The 27163-nt window shown below is 61.9% G+C and overlaps 3 protein-coding genes across 5 annotated transcripts; 2 read left to right on the forward strand and 1 right to left on the reverse strand.

The window, feature by feature from the left end:
* Positions 1-29: 29 nt before the first annotated feature.
* Positions 30-4724, reverse strand: SH2D2A (SH2 domain containing 2A). The gene is made up of 8 exons (XM_053967006.1): positions 4642-4724; positions 3286-3437; positions 2954-3129; positions 2750-2839; positions 2485-2656; positions 2117-2260; positions 1452-1994; positions 30-954 (listed from the first exon to the last, which is right to left on the reverse strand). The coding sequence occupies exons 1-8, from the start codon at positions 4673-4675 to the stop codon at positions 847-849; spliced, it is 1419 nt and encodes a 472-aa protein (XP_053822981.1). The 5' UTR covers positions 4676-4724; the 3' UTR covers positions 30-846.
* Positions 4725-5866: 1142 nt separating this feature from the next.
* LOC128801238 (death-associated protein kinase 2-like) lies at positions 5867-13883 on the forward strand. Of its 3 annotated transcripts, none has more exons than XM_053967015.1 (13): positions 5867-6227; positions 9611-9675; positions 10139-10242; positions 11000-11221; positions 11311-11449; positions 11591-11720; positions 11863-11911; positions 12038-12064; positions 12185-12337; positions 12855-12900; positions 12984-13073; positions 13197-13280; positions 13577-13883. In XM_053967015.1, the coding sequence occupies exons 2-13, from the start codon at positions 9613-9615 to the stop codon at positions 13655-13657; spliced, it is 1188 nt and encodes a 395-aa protein (XP_053822990.1). In that variant the 5' UTR covers positions 5867-6227; positions 9611-9612; the 3' UTR covers positions 13658-13883. The 3 variants fall into 3 exon arrangements, with proteins under 3 accessions (XP_053822990.1, XP_053822992.1, XP_053822991.1); XM_053967016.1 differs by lacking the exon at positions 5867-6227 and adding an exon at positions 6620-6789; XM_053967017.1 differs by lacking the exon at positions 11000-11221.
* A 526-nt stretch (positions 13884-14409) lies between these two features.
* Positions 14410-26082, forward strand: INSRR (insulin receptor related receptor). Its single transcript, XM_053966870.1, is given in 23 exon segments — positions 14410-14503; positions 16079-16630; positions 17620-17932; positions 18018-18160; positions 18312-18456; positions 18541-18755; positions 18825-18905; positions 18908-18950; positions 19063-19301; positions 19389-19556; positions 19663-19852; positions 19977-20018; positions 20127-20392; positions 20519-20655; positions 21237-21402; positions 22601-22709; positions 22820-22890; positions 23557-23786; positions 23865-23975; positions 24076-24235; positions 25362-25491; positions 25562-25696; positions 25812-26082. Coding segments are annotated over 23 exon segments (4011 nt in total).
* Positions 26083-27163: the final 1081 nt, after the last annotated feature.

Here is a 27163-nt window from a genome sequence, read left to right on the forward strand (position 1 = left end):
TTTGGTAAAATCTCTTCTAAATGAACCCACCCAGCCCAGTTTCCATCACATGGGGCTCAGATCCTCCCCCAGGTACCCTCTTGGCCTGGGGAGTTTGCAGCGTGGAGCTCAGCCTGTGTGGGGGCTGGAACTCCCAGGTTCCCCTTTCCATTTCTCATTGGGATAATGGCTTGGGTTTAGCACCAGGGGAACTTCCAAGGGCTTCTGTTCCACTTTCAGCCCTCTAAAAGCAACAAAATTCAGGTTTGTGAACAGTCAGAAGTGCATTTTCCCAGAGATAAAACAGCTACAGTCCCCCAACCCTCCTTTTCCCTCCAAGCCAGGGTTTTGGCCATCCTGGCTCCCTGTTCTGTTGGCCTGGGAGCACCACTGGCACTGCCAGGTCCACTGTGGCTTGCCCAGGTTTGTGCCCCACAGGACAGCCCTGGGACAGTGGTGTCACCCCAGGTTTTGTGCCTGAGCAAGCAGGCAGGGCTTGGAGTGTTGGCTCCAGGCTGGGGAGGTTCAGTTATAGCATCACTCCAGTTTCTGGCCAGTTTAATATCCAACTGCATGCCCCAGCTGTGCCAAACTCATCCCTGTTCTTCCTGTAACAGCCCTTTCCCCTCGTTTTATTAACAGAAGTCTCTTGGAATGTGTTCATGGGTGAGGTAACCCTGCTCCCCCTGCGCTGCCCAGCAGGGCTGGGAAGCTGGAAGAGCTCCCCGTGGAGCAGATTGGCATCACCAGCTGGGGCCAACAGCAGCCTTGGACCTCTCCTCCCAGGGCCAAGGGCTTCGTGCAGTGAGATGGAGGCTGAGGTTCCTCCTGCCTGGGAGCCAGGAGCTGTCCTGAGCCCAGCTGTGCTCAGGGGCAGTCCCCGGGCAGCTGCTCGTACACGTTCTCAGCCACGGGCGGGTGCCTGGGCGCGCTCCGGCCGTACACGGGGTCATCCAGCTCAGGGTTCACGACCACCTAGGGAATTCTCAGGGACAGGGTGGGTTTGAGAGCCAGGAAACAGCACAAGGTTGGTCTTCCACCCTCCCAGCCCTTGGCTTTGCTCGGGATGGGGACCCAGTCTTTGCAAAGGCCTGGAGTGACAGGACAGGGGGAATGGCTTCCCACTGCCAGAGGGCAGGGATCGTGGGATATTGGGAAGGAATGGCTTCCCACTGCCAGGTGGGGTATTGGGAAGGAATTCTTCTCTGTGAGGGTGGTCCAAGTTGCCCAGAGAAGCTGTGCTTGCCCCATCCCTGGAAGTGTTCCAGGCCAGGTTGGACAGGGCTTGGAGCATCATGGAAGGTGTCCCTGCCCCTGGCAGGGCGTGGAACGGGATGGGCTTCATTCCAACCCAAACCATTCCAGGTTCCCTGTGCTCCTGGTGTGGAGCAAACCCTGATCCCTCAGACTCCAGGAGCCTTCACTCGTGCTGGGGCTGAGCTCTGGAGCAATGCCCTGCCTCGGGGACCCACCTGTGTGCCTGTGCTGGAAGCTCCTGTGTCCTTCCCCTCCGTGCTGGGAGCTGCTGAGAGCTGCCTCCTCTTGCAGTCCTGGCTGGAAACACTGCGGAAGAGGCGGCGGTGGGGCCGGCCTTTGGGGGGCAGCGTGGAGAAGGCGTTTTGGGGTGCCGTGGGGAGCCGAGCAGGCGCGTCCTGCCGGGCCACCGCCACCTCGGAGTAGACGTTCTCCTCGGGGCCGGCGCGGGGGCTCCAGCCGCGGGCCATGGCATAGAAGGGGATGGGTCCCTCGGGGCTGGCTCCCTCGGGGCTGGGCTCCCGGGGCTTGCAGCGGCTGGAGGGGCTGGGGGCGATCTCCTCGCGGGGCTCGGCGTAGACGTGGAAACACACGAGCTGCTGGTACTTGGCCTCGGGGGGCTCGGGGCGGGCGGATTCTCTGTGCACCTGGGCATAGGAGGCCTCGGGTGCTGCCGCGCTGCTGGAGGGGCTGCGCAGCCCCCGAGCCGCGCCCCGGGAGCTGCTCTTGGCAGGGAGCGACGGCGGCGGGGCACCGGGAGCCTGGCGGAGAGATGGGGCGGGACGGAGGTGAGGGCTGGGAGTGGGTGTCACTGCATCCCCCACCCCGCCTGGTGTGGCTCCTGCCCTTGGGAAGCGCCTCCATCCCCTCTGCCCCCTGTTACCTCCCTGGCGGAGCCGCCCTCGACTCTGGGGGACTGCAGGGACACGGGGCTGCACTCCGGGAGCTTCGCCGGTGCTTGGCTCGGTGGGGAATGCGCAGCATCGCTGCCAGCCGGGGGCTGTGTCCGTCCTCGGGGCTCGTCTTTCTGCAGCGAGAGCAGAGAGATGCCGGGACGGCTGCGTGGTCAGGGCACACACCCAGCCGGGTGCTGCCTCCTTGCTCCTGCTAGCCTGGGTGGCTTCCAACCCCGGCTTTCGTGATGCTTGGCCGTGTTCCGCAGTTTGGGCACATCCCCCTGTCCGTGCAGCCGGAACGGGGCTCTCGGGGGCTCTCGGGGGCTCTCGGGGGCTCTCGGGGGCCGGGACTCACCCGTCCGCACGGCAGGGGCACGGTGAGGAACTCGCGGTACGGCGCGACGGGGGCCGTGGCGTGGTGCTGCAGCAGCTCGGCCAGCTCGGCGTGGGCGCTGCGCTCCCCCAGGATCACGTAGCGCCCGTCCGGCAGCTGGTCCAGGACAAAGTGCCGGCAGCGATCCCTGCCCCTGGCGGGAGATGGCACGGCATGGCACGGCACGGCGGCAGGGAGGGGACCTGAGCTCGTCGGCCCCTCCCTCGGCCAGGGCGGGGTCCCTCACCTGTAGGAGAGGACGAAGCCCACGGTGCTCTCGCTGAAGCGGACCAGGAAGCAGCCCAGGGGCTGATCCTGCAGCAGCTCCTCTGCCTCCCTGTGGGAAGGGACACTGAGCCCTTTGTGTGGTCCACGAGTCCAGCTCCCTGTTTAGGAGCCCAGGGCTGGGGACACTGGCCCCGTTCCCCGCCCTGGCCTCCCCCTCGCTCACCTCCGGCTGATGAAGCCGTGGAACCACGAGGGGAGCTCCCCCTCGGGCCCCAACCTCTGGGCTTGTGTCCGCTCAAACCACAGCCTGGTGAGGGCACGCAGGGCCACCCGCTCTGGCCACGGGTCCCCCTCAGGCAGGGACTGGGCTGGTGGAGGTGACCAGAAGCCTGGAGGCACCTGGAGGGAAGGGGACAGCACCTGGAGCTCAGGTGAGGACACGCACCGAGGGTGTTCTGCTCCCAGTGCAGCCCGTGAGGACACGGCCCCTGAGGGCGTGGGAGCCCTGGGAGGGCGAGCTGGGCTCGTGTCCCCCCTCGTGTCCCCATGCCCTACCCTGCCATGCCTGCTGTGGTGTCCCGGCGACTGCTCTGCCCCCTGGGGCTGGCTGGGGGCTGTGCTGGGTGCTGCCTTGGCTCTGGCTGTGCTGTCCTCACCAAAGGGCTTGAAGGTGATGAAGAGGGGACGGTCGTCATCCATGGAGTGCCCTGTGCCAGGGAGTGGGGGGGGGGAAGGCTCAGGGCAGGGGGGCCCCCTTTGGGGGGAGCACTGGCGAGTCTGGGGGCTCCAAGACACCCCCGCAGGCCCTGCTCTCACCAACAACCTGGGGAAGCTTCACCTTCACCTTGTGCTCCCCAAGCTCAGGCTCAGCACCCTGATCCTCCCCAGGGAGAGCACCCTGTGCCGGAGTGATGGGGAGGGACAGTGACCTTGGGACCCCAGAGGAGAAAAGCCCTGGGGACAGTGATGTAGGTGGGGAGGGGCTGAGGAGAGAGCATGTGAATCCTCCAGCCCCTCTGAAGTCCCCAGTGTGTCAGGTCAGCCCTGGGGAGGGGAGGGAGAGGCTGAGCTTTCCTCAGGGACCTTGAGCTTGACCCTGAGCTGCTGACACCCAGCAAAACAACCTTAATCCCCAGCAGAGGCTGGAGGGGGTGGAAGATGCTGGGGCTGGTTGGATCTGGGAGGCAAAGCTGAGTCAGAGGAGTGGGTCAGGGCTTGTCTGAGAGCAAGGGGATCCAGCAAAGGCACCCCAGCTCCACCTTTAACCCACGGCAGTGCCCAGCCCGGCCCTGCGCCCCTGCAGGCAGGGGAAGGTGAGGAAGATGTTGACAAAGAGAAACAAAACATCCCAAACTGAAGATCCCCAGCTCGGGGAGTGCTGGGAAGGAGAATTCGGGTCAGGTCCTGCCCAGGTCAGGTCCTGCCCAGGCATGGCCAGGCTGCTGGGGACAATGCCACTGTCCCGAGCCCGCCGTGCATCCCCCAGCTGGGTGGGGGTGCTGGGCAGGGGGGCTGGGCTCATCCCTACTCCCCATCCCAGCGCCGTGGCCTCGGTGGGGCAGCTCAGGGGGATTTGCCCCCTGGGGCAGGATGTGCCTCTGAAACCCTGCACTCCTCAGGTGGGAACGAGTCCGATCAGTCCTGACACGGGCTGAAAGCTTTGCTCGGGGAGACATTTCCGGGCTGAACTTCCCCCTTTGGAGAGGGTAAGATCTGTCTGGAAGGGCTGCTGTGGGCAGGGGACCCCAATCCCCCTCTTTTCACCCCATTATCGTGCCTTTTGTGCTGCCTTTGGGCAGGGGGAGCATCCCTGCACCCCCTGTCCAGCAGCCCCTGCTCAGGGTTCACTCCTTGGCCTCGCTGCAAACCCAACCCCAGCCCCCAGCCCCAGCCCCCAGCCCAGGCTCCTACCTCTGCTCGGCCCCGCGGGGCCCTGGGTGTCCATGGCCAGCGATGCAGGGGCAGGGCACGGGCAGGGCACGGGCAGGGCACGGGCAGGGCACGGGCAGAGTGGGGCAGCACCGCTGCCCTGCTGTGCTCTGCCTCTGCTGCCCGCCACAGGAAGGAAGCAGCGGCCAAAGCTGCAAGAATGTGATGGGGAAACGTCACAGGAAGGTAGCCTGGTGGCCCTGGGGTGACAGCCAGGTGACGCCGGCAGCCTCGGGACAGGCTGGGCTGTGGCGAGGAGAGGACTGTGGCCAGCTGGCCACCAGCACGTCCAAGCCTGCAAAGGTGTCCTTGTCCCTCCTGTCTGCATCCTGGGACCTGCCAGTGCTGGGCACTGGAGAGCAGAGCTCGGTGGGGACAGCAGAGGGGACAGCAGAGGGGACAGCAGAGATCAGTGGGGACAGCAGAGATCAGAGGGGACAGCAGAGGGGACAGTAGAGATCAGTGGGGACAGCAGAGATCAGAGGGGACAGCAGAGATCAGAGGGGACAGCAGAGATCAGTGGGGACAGCAGAGATCTGTGGGGACAGCAGAGATCAGTGGGGACAGCAGAGATCAGTGGGGACAGCAGAGATCAGAGGGGACAGCAGGCTCCGTGGGGACAGCAGAGATCAGTGGGGACAGCAGAGATCAGAGGGGACAGCAGGCTCCGTGGGGACAGCAGAGATCAGAGGGGACAGCAGAGATCTGTGGGGACAGCAGGCTCTGTGGGGACAGCAGAGATCAGTGGGGACAGCAGAGATCAGAGGGGACAGTAGAGATCAGTGGGGACAGCAGAGATCAGTGGGGACAGCAGAGATCAGAGGGGACAGCAGGCTCCGTGGGGACAGCAGGCTCCGTGGGGACAGCAGGCTCCATGGGCCCAGGCTCACCCCGTGAGCCAGGATTCACTCCTGGCACGGTGTAACCCAGCACCATTCCCCTTCCTCAGCCTCTGGGTGCCAGAGCTGGGCTGTTCCGGGCCGTTCTGTGGGGCGCTGCCACGTGCCCGCTGCCACGCTCGGCCCGGGTGGTGCCAGGCTCCAGCTGGACCCAGGGAGAGCAGTGCCAACCCCGCTGCGCCCCACGGACTGGGAATTAGGGCGAGGACTCGGGCTGGGTGTGGCTCACCCATCGCGCCGGCTGCGCCGTGCGGTGCCTCCGCAAACCCCGGCGTGGTGCCGGTGCCGCTGCCCGGTGCCCCCCGGCTGCCTCCACCTAAAGAAACCCGTCCCTCCCCAAAACCTCCACGGCCTCACACGTTTCGCGTGGCGGTGTCAGCCAGGCTTCCTGTTTGCGATCCTCACCGGCACAACGGCACGGGGGAGGCGGCGAGAGGGGACATCGTCTGCCCGCGGCTCGTCCCGACCGCTCCTCGAGGAGCTGGGGCTGCAGCCACCCGGAGCTGTTCCTAAAAGGACTTTTTTTGGCTCCTCTTCACAGCCGGGGGTGTTCCCAAGAGCCCGCGGGAGGAGGAAGGCAAAGGTCCTGCCCCAGCTCCCCGGGAATGCCGCGGCTGTGAGGAAGATCCTGGCGCTGCCAGGGCTGCTGGAGGAAGGCTGGAGCTGGAGGTGAGGGGTCCCAGGTCCCCGTGACACGCCAGGTTCGGGGGCGGTCTTGGCTGGGGGGGTTTGGGGCTTTTTGGAAGTTGGATGCTGAGCTGGGAGCTCGTTCTTGGGCAGCCAGTGCCGAGGCCGGGCTGCTTTTCCTGGTGAGTGGCAGCGGTGGTGGGACAGGACACTCAGACCCCCGCAGCCCCCGTGGGTCCCGTTCTGCACAGGAGCTCAGCGCTTTCCACCGGGGCCAGTGGCCACCCGTGCCTCAGTTTCCCCTCCTTTCAAAAGCAGCACAATGCCAGGGCGTGTCTGGCAAGGCGCGGGGGAATCAGCTGCTTGTGTCCATCCCCAGGGGACAATCAGATGTCACATGGCCGGGGAGGTTGGCCCGGCTTCAGCTGCAGCCGCCCCCGGGCACGGGTCAGCTCCGCGCCGTGCCAGGGGCCAGCGGAGCGTGGCCGGGTGCCCCGGGGGGGCAGGGGACAGCCAGAGTGGGCAGGGGCTGTCCCCTGTGCTGGCCGGCAGGCTGAGGAGTGAGGAAGAAGCGCTGGTGCATGTGGAGGAAGGCTCGGGGAGGGTAAGGGGGGGCACAGCTGGGCTGGGAGCGGGAGAGGCTGGAGGGGAACTGGGCTTGGGGACCTCTGACCGTCCTTCAGGGCCCCCGGGGGGGGGCACAGAAAGGGTCCCAGGCCCTGTTTGGTGCAGCACAGCCCATGGGGCTGGGAACGGCGTCCAGCAGAGCGATGTGCCCGTGTCCTCAGGGCAGGGCTGGCCCCGGCCCCGCGGGGCTCCCATCCCTCCGGAATGCCCCCGGTTTCCCAGCATCGCCGTCCCCATCTCCTTCCTGCTGGACCCCGCAGCCCAGGACGCTTCCTGCTCCTGGGGACACCAAGTGGGGACGCTGAGGTGGCCCCGGGGCTTGCAGAATGTCCCGATGCTGGTCCCCGTGCCCTGCATCCCCCTGCCGGGAGGGCACGGGGCTGTCACCGGGCTAAGGACGATTTGTTGCTTGGATAAACATTCGCCTCAGAGGCTGTGAGATTTTAGAGGAGCAAGCATTGGAAGCAGTCACAAGTTCTTTGTTCCAAGACAATACACAACTTTCTGATTTAGTGGCCAGCTGTGGCAAGCACATTTCTCTCTCTCTCTCAGGATTTTTCATAGAAGTACACAGAGAGGAAGAAAGAGAAAACAATTTCTATTTCTGCTCCTTGTTTTTCTCATGTGGAATGTGCTTGGAGAATTGTTTGCCTGTGGTAATTACTTAATTAGAGTCTAGTGAGGATTGTTTGAGTCCAGTGGCCAATCGGAGCCAGCTGTGGCTGGGCTCTGGGGAGCAGGGTCACGAGTTGTGGGTAGTTAGAGAAAGTAGCAGGTAGTTTTTAGTATCCTCCTTTCTACAGTACATTAACGTATTATAGCATAGTTATAATGAAGAAATCATTCCACCTTCTAAAATAAAACCAAACATCATCATTCTTCCCATTAAGTTCACCTGCATTTTACAACAGCCAGTCACAACACGGTTTATTTTGCTTTTCTAACTTTATTTTACTGCACTGTGGTTATTTTTACTCAATAGGCTGCTGTTGCACGTATACACACACACTTCTCTTATAACTTTTAAACTTTTAACTCTATATAATCACATCACTATAGACTCCACCATCTTTTCTAACACAGTTTCTCACTCACTTAAGGCATATTCTTACTTATAATTATAGAAACATAAGTTTATGATTTTTCTACTTAATGTCTGTGCACTTTATTTTTACCAATTTATTTTTTACCAATTTATTTTTTTACCAATTTATTATTTATCAATTTGTAGCTTTTAATTTAATTTTCACATCAACTTTTAACTCTATATAATCACATTACTATACTATAGACTATAGACTCCACCATCTTTTCTAACACAGTTTCTCACTCACTTAAGGCCTATTCATACTTATAATTATAGAAACATAAGCTTATTATTTTTCTACTTAATGTCTGTGTACGTTAACAGCCATTTTTAACTTTTAATTTAATTTTTACATCGACTTTATAAAATCACATTACTATGCTATAGACTCTTCACCATCTTATCAAACACAGTTTCTCACTTGCTTAAGGCATATTCTCACAACTACAGAAAAATAAGTTTACGATTTTTCTAGTTAATGTCCGCGTAGTTCATTTTTACATCAATCCAAGCTCCTTCCAAGGCTTGCAGGTCAAACCTTCCTGAATCTGTGGAATTTTTTATGTCCAAAAAGGAGACAGAGGAGAACTTTTTCTTTATTTGAACAAAGGGAGAGGCCATGGGGCGTTCCCCTGGGGTCTCTCCAATTTTTATCCTAATTTCCTGGCTGTGTTTCCCTTCTCTCTTTCCCCATTTCTGAGGTACTTGAGAGGTCCAGACTTCCTGAAATACCCGAGACCAATGGATACTAAAGAATTCCCCTCCTTTTTAATTCTTAATTCTTATGGAATTTAGGGTTTCCCCCCATTGTTTCTTTCATCTTTCAATATCCAGTTTCATTTATCAGCAAACCTACAGTTTATCTGTAAAAGCAAATCTCTTTTTCCATTCATCAATCAGTGGAATCCTTGCCATTATTCCTTTTCACTCTCTCAGTGCTGGTTTTATCCACCAGCAGACCCACAGCTTGTTGGTAAACACAAGTCCCTCATTCCTCTCAGTGTCACCGGCAAAATAGACTCAGCTTGGGGAAATTAATTGCGTTTATTACTAATCAAATCAGAGCAGGATAATGAAAAGTAAAACCTTAGCAACATCTTTCCCCACCATCCCTCCCTCCCTCCCTCCCTCCAGGGAGATGGGAACGGGGCCCGGGCAGTTCAGCACAGGTTGTTTCTGCCCTGCTCAGCCAAGGTGGGGTCCCTGCCTTCCACGGGAGACCCTTCTCCAGGGATTTCTCCGGTGGGAGACCTTCCCATGGGCTGCAGCTCTGCCCCAGCTTGTCCGGGCTCAGTGTCCCGGGAACTGCTCCAGCCCGGGCTCACAGCCCCCCTCGGGCATCCCCTGCTCGGCTGGAGGCTCCTGCAGGGGGGTCTCTGCTCCCCGGGGACCCCCACGGGCTGCGGGGGAATCTCCAGAGCCCCCCGTGCCCCTCCTTCCTCCCTGACTTTGGTCAGGGCTGCTGCTCTCTTCTCTCTTCTCTTCTCTCTTCTCTCTTCTCTCTTCTCTTCTCTCTTCTCTCTTCTCTCTTCTCTCTTCTCTCTTCTCTCTTCTCTCTTCTCTCTTCTCTCTTCTCTCTTCTCTCTTCTCTCTTCTCTCTTCTCTCTTCTCTCTTCTCTTCTCTTCTCTTCCCACAGCAGCCACCCCTGTCCCCCCGCTGCAGGAGCTGCCCTGCAGAGCCAGAGCACCCCTCACCCTTCTTGTCTTGCAGGGATGGCCGAGAGGGGCCAGGTCCCGGCTGAGGGGGGGCCGAGGGGTGCCCCTGGCAGCGCCCAGGTGAGCCACAGCACCTGTGAGGTGAGGGGGGGGGGTGTGGGGGGCACTGCCAGGGGGCTGGGAGTGACTGGGCAGAGCTCACAGTGCTTTCATCTCCTATTAATCCACGTCAAAACCAAACCCAAATGTTGCGTTTTCTCTGCATTTTGCACCCCATGCGCAGTGAGGGAGAGGGAGGCTGCTGTGAGCCCCTCTCTTCCTGCCCCTGCCCCCTTTCCAAGCCCCCTGAGCAGCTCCTGCAGGTCCTTCTCAAGGGGTGAAAGTCTCCAGGTTTCCACGTGCTGAAGAATTTAGAATTTAGTGGGAACTGGAAGACGTGGGCAGGGCCTGGGCCCTGATGCCGCACGGGGGGATTCCCCTTGGGGGGTCCTGGGGGGTTCTGGTGCCCCAGGGGCTCCCTGCACCCCCGGGTCTGGCACAGCCCTGGGCAGGGGCTGAGCCAGGTCCCGGTGCCGCCTCACAGGACGTGGCTGAGCCCAGGGAGGACGAGGGGAGCGAGGGCCTGGCAGCCACCCCAAGCCCGGGCAACGTGGAGGACACGTATGAGCTGCTGGAGAGGCTGGGCAGGTGAGCAGGAGCTGGGCAGGGGGATCTGGGCAGGTGAGTGGGACCCACCACAGGTGAGCAGGTCACAGGCAGGTGAGTGGGATTCAGGCAGGTGAGCAAGATCTGGGCAGGTGAGCAGGAGCTGGGCAGGGGGATCTGAGCAGGTGAGCAGGGATCTGGGCTGGTGAATGGGATCCAGGCAGGTGAGTGGGACCCACCACAGGTGAGCAGGTCACAGGCAAGTGAGTGGGATCTGAACATGTGAGTGGGATCTGGGCAGGTGAGCGGGATCCAGGAAGGTGAGCAGGAATCCAGGCAGGTGAATTGGATCTGGGCCAGTGAGTGGGATCTGAACAGGTGAGCAGGACCCACCCCAGGCGAGCAGGTCGCAGGCAGGTGAGGGGGATCCAGGCAGATGAGTGGGATCCGGGCAGGTGAGGGGGATCTAGGAAGGTGAGCAGGAATCCAGGCAGGTGAGTGGGATCCGGGCAGATGAGTGGGATTCAGGCAGGTGAGCGGGATCCAGGCAGGTGAGTGGGATCCGGGCAGGTGAGTGGGATCCGGGCAGGTGAGCGGGATCCGGGCAGGTGAGCAGGACCCACCCCAGGCGAGCAGGTCGCAGGCAGGTGGACACAGGGCAGGCAGGGATGCAGGCAGGTTCAGCGGGGCACCGGCAGAGAGCCCAGCTCCACCGGAGCCCCAGGGCTGCCCGGATTTCTGGGTTCTTCCCCCGGCGCGGGGTCAGCCCAGGCGTGCCCCAGCCCAGCTCTTGCTGCAGTGGCCACTTCGGCGTGGTGAGGCTCTGCCGCGAGCGCAGCACCGGCTCCTTCTACGCCGCCAAGTTTGTGAAGACGCGGCGGGGCCGGGGCGGCCGCCCGGGGCTGGAGCGGGCCCAGGTGGGGCGGGAAGTCGCCATCCTCCGCCAGCTCCACCACCCCAACATCATCCAGCTCCACGAGCTCTTCGCCAGCCCAGCCGAGGTGGTGCTCGTCCTGGAGCTGTGAGTGGGGTCCTGGTGGAGGGGGGGGGCCCCCCTTTTTGTGCCACGTGTTGGAGGTGGCCGAGCTCTGCTGTCCCCACCCTGCGCAGGATCAGCGGTGGGGAGCTCTTCGACTTCATTGCGGAGAAGGAGATGCTGTCAGAGGAGGAGGCCATCGAGTTCCTGGGGCAGATCCTGCGTGGGGTGGAATATCTGCACGCCCGCCTCATCGCTCACTTCGACCTCAAGGTGCCCATGGGACCCCCCATCCTCACTCCCTGAGGACCCAAGGACGGCCAGGCCTCTCCAGAGCCCTGGTCCCACTCTTCTCAGCTTCCCGGGGTGCTGCTGTGACCCCCATCACCCCTCCATCATCCCCTGTTCCCACAGCCCGAGAACATCATGCTGCAGGACAAGGATGTCCCCAAGCCTTCGATCAAGATCATCGACTTCGGGCTGGCCCAGCAGCTGGAGGATGGCATCACCTTCAAGAGCCTCTGTGGGACCCCCCAGTACATCGGTACGGGGCTGGCGCATCCCTGGGGGTCCCTGCACCGCTGGGCTGCTCAGCCAGGGGTGGGGATGGGACCCCCAGGCATGCAGACCTGCTCCTGTCCCCCTGTCCCTCTAACGTCCCACCCTGGCCCTGTGTTTGCCCCCAGCTCCTGAAGTGATCAATTATGAGCCGCTGAGCCCTGCGACAGACATGTGGTGAGGAGTCAGGACCTGGGGGGGGCAACGGGCTGAGCTGGTGGGTGGGGAGGGATCCCCCCGGGTGCCACAGGGCATGGGGGGCCCCAGGGAGGGCAGCACCTGATGCCCACCTCTGCATTTCAGGAGCATCGGAGTCATCACCTACATTCTGTGAGTATGGGGCAATGCTCCCTGTGGCTGGGGGAAACTGAGGCACAGGGACGCTATGGGTGCTGGGGTGGCCGAGCCAGTGCTGTCCTGGCACTCAGTAGCTCTGTTGTGTCTCCACAGGCTCAGTGGCCTGTCCCCCTTCCAGGGTGAGACGGATGCTGAGACCCTCTCCAACGTCGTGGCCGGCGCCTACGAGTTTGAGGAGCGCTGCTTCAGCCAGACCTCCGAGATGGCCAAGGACTTCATCCGCCAGCTGCTGGTGAAGGAGCCAGAGTGAGGCCCCATCCCCACCCCTTCCATCTCCTCCCCATCTCTGCCCCTACCTCCACCTCCGTTATCTCCACCTCCAACATCCCCATCCTCATCTTCATCATCCCCATCCCCATCTTCATCATCCCCATCCCCATTTTCATCTCATCCTGGCCCCAACCTCATCTTCATCCCCATCCCCACCTCCATCATCCCCATCTCTCTTTCCATCTCCATCCCCGTCTCCATCTCCATCTCCATCTCCATCTCCATCTCCATCTCCATCTCCATCTCCATCTCCATCTCCATGTCCATCTCCATCTCCATCTCCATCTCCATCTCCATCCCCATCCCCATCCCATCCCCATCTCCATCCCTTCTCTGTTTCCATCTCCATCCCATCCCCATCTCCATCCCCACCATCTCCACTTCCATCTGGTTCCCTTCTCTGTCCCCACCAGCACCATGCCCACCTCCCCATCCCCACGGAGGACGTGCGAGGCCGGGACCCCCGACCCCAGCGCCTCCCTTTGTGCCGCAGGCGCCGCATGACCGCAGCCGAGTGCCTGGGGCACCCCTGGATCAAGGTGAGAGGCACAAGCGGGGACTGCCAGACGCCCTGGGAGTGGGGGGGGGACACGGTGACAGTGCCGTGTCCTCGCCCCCGCAGCCCCTGAGCAGGAAGCAGGCGCTGAGCCGGAGCCGTTCCTCCATCAACATGAGAAACTTCCGCAAGTTCAACGCCCGGAGGAAGTGGAAGGTGCCCGGCCGTGGGGTCCCAGCACCCCTGAGTCCCCTGGGGAGCCCCCGCTGCGGTGGGGGGGGGGGTAGATCTGGGGAGGGACCCCCACCTCGGACCCCCTCCCTTCCTGTCCCCCTGTAGCTCTCCTACAACACCGTGTCCGCCTGCCACCGCCTGTGCCGCACGCGGCTGCTCTGCCGCCCCGGGAGGGAGGACGAGGAGCTGGTGAGCCCCCAGGAGCCCCCAGATCCCACCCAGCATGGGCTGGGGAGGGGGGAGAAGGGATCTGGGGGGGGTTTCTCTCTATGGAAGTACCCTCTGTGCTGCAGACCCCCTGTTTTGGGCAGGAGGGGCAGAGCGTGGGACCGCCCCCCCCCCCCCCGATTGTTGGGATGGGATGAGGGAAGTGTGGTGGGGGGCTTGGCCAGAGATGGGGGGGGCATCGAGCAGGGCGGGGTGCTGTGCCCTCTGCTCTGGGGGAAGTCCTGTCCCTGCCCTGCATCCCCCCCCTGTGCCCCCAGCGCTGCTGTGAGAGCGACCAGGAGGAGGAGAGGAGCCCCCACACCGCTCTGCTGCGCCGGCGGAGAAACAGCTGCTCCTGAGCTCCTCCCAGAAAAAGCCAGGACCTCCGCGAGAGGAGCCTTGGGGGTCCCCCCATCATCGCCCCATCCCAGGGGGCAGGGGCACTGTCCAGCTCCTGGTTCCGTGTGTTGGAGGGTCACTGGGGCATCAGCACCCCACTCCTGCCCCCAGCTTTTGCCCAGGGCTGGGACCCTCCTCCCTGCTTTGTCCTAATGAGAAAAATAAATGTCACCTCCTCCTCCTCTATCCTCTTCTCCTGCTTCCCCTTCCCCTTAGGGATGGCTCCTCACAGCCGGGCAGGTGCTGAGTGCCCGCAGCTTCCTCCCTCACTGCAGGCCTGCTCTTCTGTGGGCTCCTGGCACCCCAGATTCACCCTGCGAGGCAGAGTGACCCTTAAGTTGTCCCTTCTGTGCTGTCCCAGGGGTTGCTGGCTGCTTTCCTGGCATCCCCCTGCCAGAGAGACTTGGAACCTCCCGCTCTGGCTGGGGAAACTGAGGCAAGAGGCAGTTCTCCCTTCCCACCCACGCCGGCGCGGGGGGGCCGCCCTGTTTTCCCCCTCTCTATTTCCCAAACATGCCCTGGCCCTGGCCCTGACAGTTGTCAGGCTAAATATTTTGTGTGCGGCAGCCGAAAACAAAAGTGAAGGGGCCGCAGGCTCCGGGCAGGGTCCGTGGGCCCCCGGGTACCGCCCGGACGCGGCGAGCGGGGCCCGACACCGAGCGGCGGAGCCCGAGCTGGGACGGGGCCGGGGCCCTGGGGGTCCCGCTCGACGATGGGGCCGAGGGCGCTGCGTGCCCCGCGGCTGGGGGTGATGTTGCTGGTCCTTGGCCACCTCCCAGTGCCCCCCGTGTGGGCTCCCTCCGAAAGTAAGTGCTTGGGAGCGGGGTGGGGGGTGCTTGCTACGCGGGGGGGGGCAGTTTTGGGGTGGGGGCTGCCTGTGCTAGGGGGTCTGCAAGAGACAAACCCCGAGGCAAAGCTCTTGGCGTGTTCCCCGTCTCGGTTTGCCCCCAGTGCTGCAGACCCCCCCGTTTTGGGCAGGAGGGGCAGAGAGGGGGAGCCCCCTGTTGCTGGGATGGGATGAGGGGAGTGGAGTGGGGGGGCTTGGCCAGAGATGGGTCCCTCAGCCCCAGTGGGATGGTGGAAAATTGTCACAGGAGTCGGGAGCTGCTGGGGTGGGAAGGGCAGGAGAGGGGGTGCCATGGTGGGCAGGGGGCAGCTGTGGGTCCTGGGTCTCATGGCCACAACAGGGGACAGCTGGGGGTACGAGGAGGGTCTGTCATTTGTCCTGCCTTCCCCTCTCCCTGCCACCCCGTGCCTCAGTTTCCCCAGTCACCGAGGGGCTGTGCTGGGGGATGGGAGCGATGGAGGAAGAGGATGAAACACCCGAGAGCTGCCCAAAGGGACGCAGGTCACTGTGCCAGCTCGCACCTGGCACCCCTGTCCTCTGTCTGTGCTGCCAGGGGCACGGGGGACCCCCTCCCCTTACGGGGGGACTTTGCAAGGTCAGGGAGGCGATGGTGGCAGCGGGGGCTGCAACCCTCGGGCTTGGTGCTGCGCTCAGGGCCGGTCCTGCAGGGGGACAGAGGGACAGAGGGAGGGGACAGGGCTCTGGGTGAGGGGCTGAAGCTGGGGTGAGGGGCTATGGGCAGCTGCCAGAGCCACAGTGCCCACGGTTCATGGGTGACACCAAGAGGGGAAAATTGCCACCTGGCATGAGGTCACAAGGACGTGGCCACGAGCCACTAGCCCAGGCTGGCAGGAGACAGATGAGGGGTGAACCACACGCCTGATCCCCTCCAGGACCTGGACCTGGTTTCTGGCTGGGGGTGCTGTTGGTGGGAAGCTCTTTGCTTAGTCTGGCTTTAGCATGCCTGATCCCAGGATCAGGAAGCAGGAGGTGCTGGGGGCTCATGCTGCCCATTGCTGGGTTGAAAAGCTCCAGGACAGCCAATGTGGGGCTGGGACAGTGCCACATGGACACCTGTGGTGGCCTGGTGTGCACCATTACCTGTCTGGGCACGAGGGGGAGTTGATGGGGACAACCTTGCTGGAGCTGCCACTCACTGGGTAACGGTCAGTGGGGAGATCCGTGAGCACCCACAGCTGCCCCACAACCTGGGGAAGGGGAAAAGCACCCCCAGACAGCTTCCCCCAGGGCTGGGACATGATTCTGGGGCTGACATGGGGCATGGCAGCCTGCCAGGCCTCGTTAGCATCACTGCTGACGGACGCGCCGTGCCCCGGAGAGCCGCGGTGCGCCGGCTGCTGCCAGAGCCGCTCGCGTCTCCCCGGCCGCCCAAACCAATTCCAGCCACGCTTGACAGGCAGCACCAGGATATTAAACCCCCCCCGAGCATCGCCTGGGGGGTGCCTGGGCGGGGGTGGGGGGCAGCTGCCCCGTCCCTGCTGCTGCCCATGGGGTCCCCCTCTCGCCACCCCAGTCTGCGGCAGCATGGACATCCGCAACGACGTCTCCCAGCTGCGGAAGCTGGAGAACTGCTCCATCATCGAAGGCAACCTGCAGATCCTGCTGATGTTCACCACGGGCGCTGAGGACTTTCGGGGGCTCAGCTTCCCTCGCCTGCTCATGATCACAGAGTACCTGCTCCTTTTCCGTGTCTACGGGCTGGAGAGCCTGCGGGATCTCTTCCCCAACCTCTCCGTCATCCGCGGCACCAACCTCTTCTTCAGCTACGCCTTAGTCATCTTCGAGATGCCGCACCTGCGGGACGTGGGGCTGCACAGCCTGGGCCACATCCTGCGCGGTTCGGTGCGCATCGAGCGCAACCAGGAGCTCTGCCACCTCTCCACCATCGACTGGGGGCTGCTGCTGCCCGACACCGGGGACAACACCTACATCGTGGGCAATAAGTTGGCTGAAGAGTGTGCCGACGTTTGCCCGGGCATCCTGGATGTGGAGAAGCCGTGCGTGCAGACCAGCGTCAACGGACAGCTGGATTATCGCTGCTGGACCTCCAGCTACTGCCAGAAAGGTGGGTGCCGGTGGCACGGGGCGTGGTTGTGCTGCTTCTCTGGGATGGTGCTGGTTTGCACTGTGGGGCAAACCGGGAGGGCACTGGAGGAGGCTGGTGGAGCCACCTGGGAATGGCAGGCCCGGCGAGTGGCTGTGGCTCCGCTGCTGCTGGGAGGGTGCTGTGCAGGCAGCACGGTGGGGTAACCAGATCCGTGCTGTATCATCCTCCGAGGAGAGGCCAGCTCCCGGCTGCTGTGTTTTCCCAGCGGCGAGGTAAATACAGGCCCCTCCTGAGCACGTTTTCTGTAAACAGGAGAGCTGGTAATGAAATATGTACTATAAACACAGATCCTTATCAGGGCTGCAACCTCGGCTGCGGCCCCGGCCTGGCTGCACTGGGCAGATGGGGTTCAGCGTGGGCCGAGCCCCACCTTGTCCATCCATCTATCCTGCTGTCCCTCCATGCAGCCCCTCATCCACCCATCCGGCTGCTCGCTCAGCCACTCATCAACCCACCTGCCTGGCCAGCCACTCGTCACCTGGCCGTCCATCCGTTCCTTCATCCCTTTGGGCACCCCTCCGTCAGCGCTGCCGTGCCTCCATCAGCCCATCCCTGTATCCCTCACTGCATACCTCCATCTGTTATAACACCACATGCATCCCCCCCTTTCTCCCTCCATTCTTGCATCCCCTCATCCCAGCAGTCCTCCTTCTGTCCCTGCATCACGTTCCTCCCTTCATCCCACCATCCCTCCCTCCCTCCATCCCTGAGTTCCTCCATCACTGAATCCATCCCCACGTGCCTCCCTCCCTGCATCCCTTCATCCCACCGTCCATCCCTCCGTCTGTCTCTCTACCCCACCCTCACTCCTGTTTTCCCCCAGCCCTGGAGGATGCCAGCAGCCCCCCGAGCCCTTCCCAGCTCTCTCCTCTCCCTCCCGACCCCAGTCCCGAGCTGTGCAGCCCGAGGCTGGGCTCTGTGCCCACGTGCCGTGTCTCCCCTCTCAGTGTGCCCGTGCGGCGCGGGCTCGGCGTGCACGGCAGCGGGCGAGTGCTGCCACGCTGAGTGCCTGGGGGGCTGCGGCCGCCCCCACGACAGACGGGCCTGCGTCGCCTGCCGCCACTTCCACTTCAACGGGCACTGCCTGCCCTCGTGCCCGCCCCGCACCTACGAGTACGAGGGCTGGCGCTGCGTCACCGCCGAGTACTGCGCCAGCCTCCGCAAGGTCTCCGACAACCCCCGCGACGCCTCCAAGTTCGTCATCCACCAGCGGCAGTGCCTGTCCGAGTGTCCCTCGGGATACACCAGGAACGAGAGCAGGTGCGGGCGGCCCCAGTGCCCCAGCACGGGCACGGTGGTGGCACGCCGCCCGGCTCACGTCCCGTCACTGTCACCCTGCCCGCAGCATGTTCTGCCACAAGTGCGAGGGGCTGTGTCCCAAGGAGTGCAAGGTGGGCACCAAGACCATCGACTCGATGCAGGCGGCGCAGGAGCTGGGGGGCTGCACCCTCGTCGAGGGGAACCTCATCCTCAACATCCGCCGGGGCTGTGAGTGCTGGAGCTGGCCCCGCCAAACCCACCCCGGGTGGGAGAGCTGCTGCGAAGGGCAGGGGCTGGAGGAAGGGGGTGCTTTCCCTTGCAGAGAGAATTAATGGGGAGGTGCCCCTCTCCCTGAGTTCACGCAGTGTGTCATTCCCAGATAACCTGGCCTCGGAGCTGCAGAGCAGCCTGGGGCTCATTGAGACCATCACGGGCTTCCTGAAGATCAAACACTCCTTCGCCCTCGTCTCCTTGTCCTTCTTCAAGAACCTCAAACTGATCCGTGGTGACTCCATGGTGGATGGGTGAGGATGGTGTGGGTTTGGGGGGGGACATGTGGCCCTGCAGGTGCCCTTGCCCACTGCCTCCATCCACATCTCCTCCCCCAGGAATTACACCCTGTACGTCCTGGACAACCAGAACCTGCAGCAGCTCTGGGACTGGAGCCACCACATCCTCTCCATCCCTGTGGGCAAGATGTACTTTGCATTCAATCCCAAGCTGTGCCTGGCCGAGATCTATCGCATGGAGGAGGTGACAGGCACCAAGGGCCGGCAGAACAAGGCGGAGATCAACCCCCGCACCAATGGGGACCGGGCGTCCTGTGAGTACGGGGACGGGGACAACCAGCAGTGCCATGACCCTCTGCCTGAGCCCTGCCTCCTCCCCGCAGGCAAGACCCAGACCCTGCGCTTCATCTCCAACGTCACCGAGTCCGATCGCATCTTCCTCAAGTGGGAGCGGTACCGGCCCCCGAGTACCGGGACCTCCTCAGCTTCATTGTCTACTACAAGGAGTCGTAAGTGCTCCGTCTTGTCCCCACTGTGGAGGGCTTGGGAATGCTAGCCTGTGGTGTCCTTTGTCCCTGCTGGACGCTGCCGGGACCCTCCCTGACGCCTGCTGTGGGACAGACCCTTCCAGAACGTGTCAGAGTACGTGGGGCAGGACGCCTGTGGGGCCCAGAGCTGGAACGTGCTGGATGTGGATCTGCCCCTGAGCAGCGAGCAGGAGCCAGGGGTGACGCTGCTCAACCTCCGTCCCTGGACCCAGTACGCCATCTTCGTGCGCGCCATCACCCTCACCACGGCCGAGGAAGGACGCAACTACGGGGCACAGAGCGAGGTGGTTTACATCCGCACCATGCCAGCGGGTAAGGGGCTGGCAGGGGGCTGGCCATGCCCGTGGTGGACCCCCCCCTGCACCCAGGAAAGACTGACCCACCCCCGTGTCATCCCAGCCCCGACGGTGCCCCGGGACGTCATCTCCATGTCCAACTCTTCCTCCCACATCGTGGTGCGGTGGAAGCCGCCCACGCAGCGCAACGGCAACATCATCTACTACCTGGTGCTGTGGCAGCAGCTGGCCGAGGACATGGAGCTCTACATCAACGACTACTGCCACAAAGGTGAGGCTGGGCAGGGCAGGGGCAGCACAGCAGCCAAGGACACCAGCAGAACCAGGATGGTGCTGCTGAGCCAGGCTCTGCCAGCCCTGCCCGTTGCTGCCCACAGGCCTGAAGCTGCCCACCAGCAGCGCAGACACGCGTTTCGGGTTTGGGGATGGTCCCGAGGGGGAGCAGGATGCGGAGGAGAGGTGCTGCCCCTGCCGCCCCACTGACGGGCAGCTCCGCATGGAGGGCGAGGCCGAGTCCTTCCAGAAGAAGTTTGAGAACTTCCTCCACAATTCCATCACCATCCCCAGGTGCCATCTGGGGGGGTCCCTGCTTTGGGGGGCTCCCTCAAGCTGGGTGCGTGGGTCTGCCTGGGTGGGGGGGGCCCAGCGGCTGCTCCTGGCAGACCCTTTAACTGATTTCCCGCTCTCTCAGGCCACCCTGGAAGGTGACATCCATCAATAAGAACCCACAGAGGTGAGCTGGGACTGCACCAGCCTGGGGGATCTCCCCTCCCCTGATCAATTCTGGGGGACAATCCCGGCGCCTCGACTCCCCACCACCTCCTGTCCCCACGTCCTGCAGGACCCCAAAGCAGCGCAGGGACGTGGTGGCCGTCACATCCCCGGCCAACGCCTCCTCGGCAGAGCCGCTGGCCCCGAGCCGCCCCGGAGGCGAGCCCAAGCCTGACTTCCAGATCTTTGAGGACAAGGTGGTGCGTGACCGGGCGGTGCTGTCGCGGCTGCGCCACTTCACCGAGTACCGCATCGACATCCACGCCTGCAACCACGCCGCGCACACCGTGGGCTGCAGCGCTGCCACCTTCGTCTTCGCCAGGACCATGCCCGAGCGTGCGTCCCCAGCCCTTCCAAACCCCGCCCTGGCCGTGCTGGGATGCTGTTGAGACGGGGGATTGGCAGCGGGCTGGGGCGCGGGCGATGCCCCCAGGAGCTGACTCCCTCTGTGCCTCTCCCCAGTGCAAGCTGACAACATTCCTGGCAACGTCACGTGGGAGCCGGCTGGCAAGAACAGTGTCCTGCTGCGCTGGGAAGAGCCCAGGAACCCCAATGGGCTCATCCTCAAGTATGAGATTAAGTACAGCCGGGAGAGTGAGGTGAGAACACCCTGTGGCATCCCCTGCCCAGCCCTGCCAGATCTGGTTACAGGGGCACAGCACCCACCTCCACCTCCATCTCCATCTCCACCTCCACCTCCATCCCCATCTCCATCTCCATCTCCACCTCCACCTCCATCTCCATCTCCATCTCCATCTCCATCTCCACCTCCACCTCCACCTCCATCTCCATCTCCATCTCCATCTCCATCTTCACCTCCACCTCCACCTCCACCTCCACCTCCACCTCCACCTCCATCTCCATCTCCATCTCCACCTCCACCTCCATCTCCATCTCCATCTCCATCTCCATCTCCATCTCCATCTCCATCTCCACCTCCACCTCCACCTCCATCTCCATCTCCATCTCCATCTCCATCTCCATCTCCATCTCCATCTCCACCTCCATCTCCATCTCCATCTCCATCCCCATCCCCATCCCCATCCCATCCCATCCCATCCCATCCCATCCCATCCCATCCCATCCCATCCCATCCCATCCCATCCCATCTCTCTCCCAAGGCTTACACATGGCTGGGAGGGATGAAACCCCTTTGCCACCCCCACGTTGTCCCCTCCAGGAGGTCACCACTGTTGTGTGTGTCTCACGCCACCGCTACTCCAAGTATGGGGGTGTCCACCTGGCTCTGCTCCAGCCGGGGAACTACTCAGCCAAGGTCCGGGCCACCTCGCTGGCTGGCAACGGCTCGTGGACGGGGCTGGTCAAGTTTTACATCCTGGGGCCAGGTACCTGCGGGGGACAGGGGGACATCAGCAGGGACATGGTGGGCAGGGAGGGGGCAGCTGTGGGGTCGGGGCGCTGGGGCTCACTGGGGATTTGGGCTGTGCTGCTGGGATGGGACCTGTGGGGTCAGGGGATGCTGCTGGGCCTGGCTGCTGAAGCTGGGAGTTGTTGCTGGACTGGGAAGCTGAGGGATTGAGGGATGATCTTGGCCTGAGACACTGGAGCATCACAGAAGGTTGGAAAAGGCCTCCAACACCAGCGAGTCCAACTGCTCTCTCAGCACTGCCAAGGCTGTCTCTAGCCGATGTCCCCAAGTGCCACATGCACAAATCTCTTAAATCCCCCCAGGGACAAAGACTTCACCAGTGCCCTGGGCAGCCTGCTCCAGTGCTTTCCAGTTTTCCCCAATATCCAGTCCCTGGTGCAGCTTGAGGCCACGTCCTCTGGTCCTGTCCCTGTTCCCTCCTGACCTCCTCCTGGCTGTCCCCTGTGTCAGGGAGTTGTGCAGAGCCACAGGGTCCCCCCTGAGCCTCCTTTTCTCCAGGCTGAGCCCCCCCACCCCCCTCAGGTGCTCCTGGTGCTCCACACCCCTCCCCAGTTCTGATCCCTTCTCTGGTCACATTCCAGCCCCCCTTTCTTGTCATGTGGGGCCCAAAACTGACCCCAGGATTTGATGTCCTTCAGCAGTGCCCAGCACTCACTTTCTTCTCAGCTCTCCCTTGGGTACTAATGGGTTGATAGAAGCATTTTTTATTGTCTCTTATGGCAGATTCAGTTCTAGCTGGGTTTTGGCCCTTCTAATTTTCATTCTTGTCCTGAGCTCCCTCAGATCCTCCTGAACTTCCTGCCCTCTCTTCCAAAAATCAGAGCCTCTCCTTTCTCCCTGAGTTCCAGCCTCTGCTCAGCCAGGCTGGTCTTCTTCCCATCCTTCATCCGAGGATGCAGCTGGATTGAGGAGCTGGGGGAGTGGGGGATGCTGCTGGAGTGGGACGCTGGGACAGAAGGGTCTGCCGATAAACTGGGGGGATCTGGAGGATTGAGGGGTGCTCTGGGACAGGGGCACACGGGGATCAGAGGGTGCTGCTGGTCTGGGGAGCGGGAGGCTCCCCCTCTCCGGCCCAGGGGTGGTGTGGGACAGGTGTCCCGTGTGAGGTGGGATGAGTGCCCACACCCCGCTGCATGGCCGCCTGCTCCTGGCAGCCGAGGAGGAGTCCAGCAGCTTCTACGTGCTGCTCACCGTCACGCCTGTGGTGCTCATGCTGCTCATCTCCTGCCTGGCCGTCTTTGTCTTCTTCTACAACAAGAAGAGGTAACGACCCCCCTGCACCCCCGGGGCTGGGCTGGGGCGGGGTCTGGCCGAACCAGGCCTGGGAAGGGCTGGGGGGAGGCGGCAGCTCCGAGCGCTGCCCACCCCGACAGGAACAACGACGGGTACCCCAGCGGGACGCTCTACGCCTCCGTCAACCCCGAGTACTTCAGCGCCTCGGACAGTACGTGGGGATGTGGGGACAGGCAGGGGCCACCCCAAAGGGCCACCGAGCCCTTTCTGTGCTGGGGTCACGCTGGAGGGGATGGGGATGGGATGGGATGGGATGGGATGGGGATGGGGATGGGATGGGATGGGATGGGATGGGATGGGATGGGATGGGATGGGATGGGATGGGATGGGATGGGATGGAGATGAGTATGGGGGTGGAGATGGAGATGGAGATGGAGATGGAGATGGAGATGGAGATGATGGGGATGGAGATGGAGGTGGGAATGGGAATGGGATGGGGATGGGCACACGGAGGAGGATGGTGATGGAATGGAGATGATGGGATGGAGAAGGGAATGGGAAAGGGAAAGGGAATGGGAATGGCAGGAGATGGGGACAGGGAGGAGGATGGTGATGGGATGGAGATGGGAATGAGAATGGGATGAAGATCAAGATGGGGATGGGGTGGGGACAGGGAGGAGGATGGTGATGAGCTGGAGATGGGAATGAGAAAGGGGTGGAGATGAGGATGAGGATGGGATGGAGACGAGGATGGGAATGGGATGGAGATGGGAATGGGGACAGGGAGGAGGAGGGTGATGACATGGAGATGAGGATGGCGATGCAGATGGGGTTAGTCACAGTGATGGGGATGGGGTGATCCCCACTCACCCCACAGTGTACATGCCTGATGAGTGGGAGGTGTCCCGGGAGAAGATCACAGTGATCCGGGAGCTGGGACAGGGCTCCTTTGGGATGGTGTATGAGGGGGTGGCGCTGGGGCTGGTCACGGAGGGAGAGGAGACCAAGGTGGCCCTGAAGACAGTCAACGAGTTGGCCACCATGCGGGAGCGCATCGAGTTCCTCAACGAGGCCTCTGTCATGAAAGCCTTCAAGTGCCACCACGTGGTAGGTGGGCAGCTGAGGGGGAGGGAGGGGGCATGGCGGGTCTGGCCACTCACATGCCAGCCCTCTTTGTCCCTGCAGGTCCGTCTGCTCGGCGTGGTATCCCAGGGCCAGCCAGCGTTGGTCATCATGGAGCTGATGACACGTGGGGATCTGAAGAGCTACCTGCGCTCACTCAGGCCTGAAGCCGAGGTGAGGGGCTGGTCAGGCGCCGGGAGAAGGGACCCTCACGCCGTGTCCAGGGGGGTCCTGGCGTGGCCCTGCCCCAGCCCTGACCCTGTGCACGGTGCAGAACAACCCCGGGCTGCCACCGCCGTCGCTCAAGGACATGATCCAGATGGCGGGGGAGATCGCCGACGGCATGGCCTACCTCAGCGCCAACAAGTTCGTGCACCGGGACCTGGCTGCCCGCAACTGCATGGTGTCCGAGGACTTCACCGTCAAGATTGGAGGTGGGTGTGAGAAATAGATGTTTAGAAAATTCTCAGAACCTGACAAAACTGTGTCCCGTTCTGGGCCCCTCAGTTTGGGAAGGACGTTGAGATGCTTGAGTGTGTCCAGAGGAGGCAACGAGGGTGGTGAGGGACTCGGAACGCAAACCCTGTGAGGAACCACTGAGGGAGCTGGGGGTGTTTAGCCTGGAGAAAAGGAGACTCAGAGGTGACCTCATCACTCTCTACAACTCCCTGAAAGGTGGCTGTACTCAGGTGGGGTTGGTCTCTTTCTCCAGGAACTGACAGAACCAGAGGACACAGTCTCAAGCTGCACCAAGGAAAATTTAGGTTGGATATTAGGAGGAAGTTTTTAATGGAAAGAGTGATAAAGTTCTGGAATGGCTGCCCAGGGAGGTGGTGGAGTCACCATCCCTGGAGGTGTTTAAGGCTGGATGTGGCACTGGGTGCCAGGGTTGAGTTGAGGTGTTAGGGCAGGGGTTGAACTCGATGATCTTTAAGGTCTCTTCCAACCTTGTGATTCTGCGAATCTGTGAGAAGACTCACATAGCACGTATCTGTATGCAAACCTTGAGATAAGAAACTGACTTAGAAATACCACAGAATAAGACAGGCATTGTTGAGAGAAAAATTGAACTAGAAACAAGTTTCAAAAGATAGCCTTACATGAAAGACTAGATACTTTAGAGAAATAGAATCATGAACGTGCATTGTAGTAGGACCCACGAAGAGTAATTTTAGATGATTAGCTGTAAGGCATTTACAACATAGTGTAGCTAAAGCTGATAGGCCAAAAAACACTTAGAGAGTATTGTAATTAAGAAATCATTAGCTTCTGATTGTAATGGCATGAATTACAACACCTGTATTGTCTCACCCTTTGTATGAGACTGAAAATAGAATAAAAGTTTTTAAATAGAATAAAATAGAATAAAATAAAATAAAATAGAATAAAATAGAATAAAATAAAATAGAATAAAAGTTTTTAAAGCACTCTCAGCTGCCCCATCTCTGGGCCAGCAAAGGGCATGATCCACCAGTGGGTGGGCAGCGGCGGGCAGGCCGTGCCAGCCCTGTGTCTCCTGCTGCTCACGCCTTCCTCCTCCTCCTCTTCCTCCTCCGCCAGATTTCGGCATGACCCGGGATATCTATGAGACGGATTATTACCGGAAGGGGGGCAAGGGGCTGCTCCCCGTGCGCTGGATGTCCCCCGAGGCGCTCAAGGACGGCATCTTCAACACGCAGTCTGACGTCTGGTAGGTGCTGGGCTGGGCAGAGCCGGGGGGATTTGGGGATCCCCCCGGCTGAGCAGCGGTGCCCCGGCAGGTCCTTCGGGGTGGTGCTGTGGGAGATCGCCACGCTGGCCGAGCAGCCCTACCAGGGCATGTCCAACGAGCAGGTCCTGCGCTTTGTCATGGACAACGGCATCCTGGAGCGGCCCGAGAACTGCCCCGACAAGCTGTGAGTGCTGGGGGGCGCCCCCCCACCCTGCTGCCGGGGGGGAATCCTGCTCTCTGCGGTGCTGGGAGGGCTTTTGGGAGCCCCCCCAAAGCCAGCAGGTGCCCTCTCTCCACAGCCACGAGCTGATGTGCCTGTGCTGGCAGCAGAACCCACGCCAGCGCCCCTCCTTCGTCCAGCTCCTGGAGCGCATCAAGGACCACATGGCGCCTGCTTTCCGCACCCTCTCCTTCTTCTACAGCCCCGAGAACGGCCATCACGGCTCGGGAGAGCCCTCCAACACTGAGACAGATCCGCCCCCCGAGGAGGACGAGCCCCCCGCATCCCCCCTGCCCGCACGCAAGGACCACAGGCCAGGCCAGCTCCCCAACGGGACAGCCTCGCTCTGACCCCGGGGTGTCCTCGGACCCCCGCTGGACTCTGCACCCCACGCCCTTCTCGGCCACCCCCCGCTGCTGGGACCCCCCCCGCATTATTTATTGCTTCCAAGGGCCCAGCCAAGGAGTGGGTGCCTTGGGAAGAGGGTGGCAGCAAGGCAAGGATGTTCCGTGGGATGCAGTTCCCCTGAAAATAAATTGGGGGTGCTCCGAGTCGGGGGGAGGGAGTGGGGGACTGCTGGCTAGGAGGAGAACACCCCAATCTTAATTTTTTTTTTTGGGGGGGGGTGGGATAATGTGGGTATGGGAATGGGTAGCAGGGTTTGGCATTTGGGTCCCCCCATCAACCTGCCCCGGTCATCGCTCCCCAGCCGCCTGGGTCAGCAACCCCTGTGGTCCCCACACCTTTCACAGGTGGGGAAACTGAGTCGCGGGACTCAGAGAAGCCTGGGGTTGCCCTGATGTCTCTCCCCAGTCCCCTGCACTGGGACCCGTGCCGAGGCCGTGCTGGTCCATGGAAGGGGCGTCACTGCCTAATCTGAGGGCGAATAAAGAAGATGAAGTTCAGCTGCGGCAGTGCCTGGCTTGGGGGGGTCGCGGGGGGGGGGGCGGCACACGATGCTTCCCACTGCCCAGCCCGCCAGCCCTATCTGCCTCCTGTGGCTTTGTCCTGCGGTGCCCAAACCGGGGGCGTTTCTAGAGAAAAACGTCAAAGCAGTGGAATTTAGGAGGATGTGGCAACAGCCACCGGCCCGCTCTGCCGGGGGGGGGGGGGGGTGCTGGGGTGTCCAGTGGGGCCCCACGGGAGGTGGCCCCAAAGGAACCGGGGCCCCGTGGGTGCCTCTAGGGGCTGGCGGTGGAGATGAGCCATGGGGGGAAGGGTGAGGGCTGGGAACGCGCAGCAATCAGCGCTCGGACGAGCCACCCCCGACGTGCTTCCGAGCAAGCTCGGGGGCAGAACAGCATCCGGGTGGGGATGGGGGACCCTGTCCTGTCCTGCCCCACCTCGGGGGGGAGGGCGAGGTGGGTCCTGTTCGGAGGTGACGGCTGGGGACGGGGCCGCTGCGCCACCGAACGTCTCCAGCACCTCTGC

Source organism: Vidua chalybeata, chromosome 29 (genome assembly GCF_026979565.1).
Source record: "Vidua chalybeata isolate OUT-0048 chromosome 29, bVidCha1 merged haplotype, whole genome shotgun sequence".
NCBI lineage: Eukaryota > Metazoa > Chordata > Aves > Passeriformes > Viduidae > Vidua > Vidua chalybeata.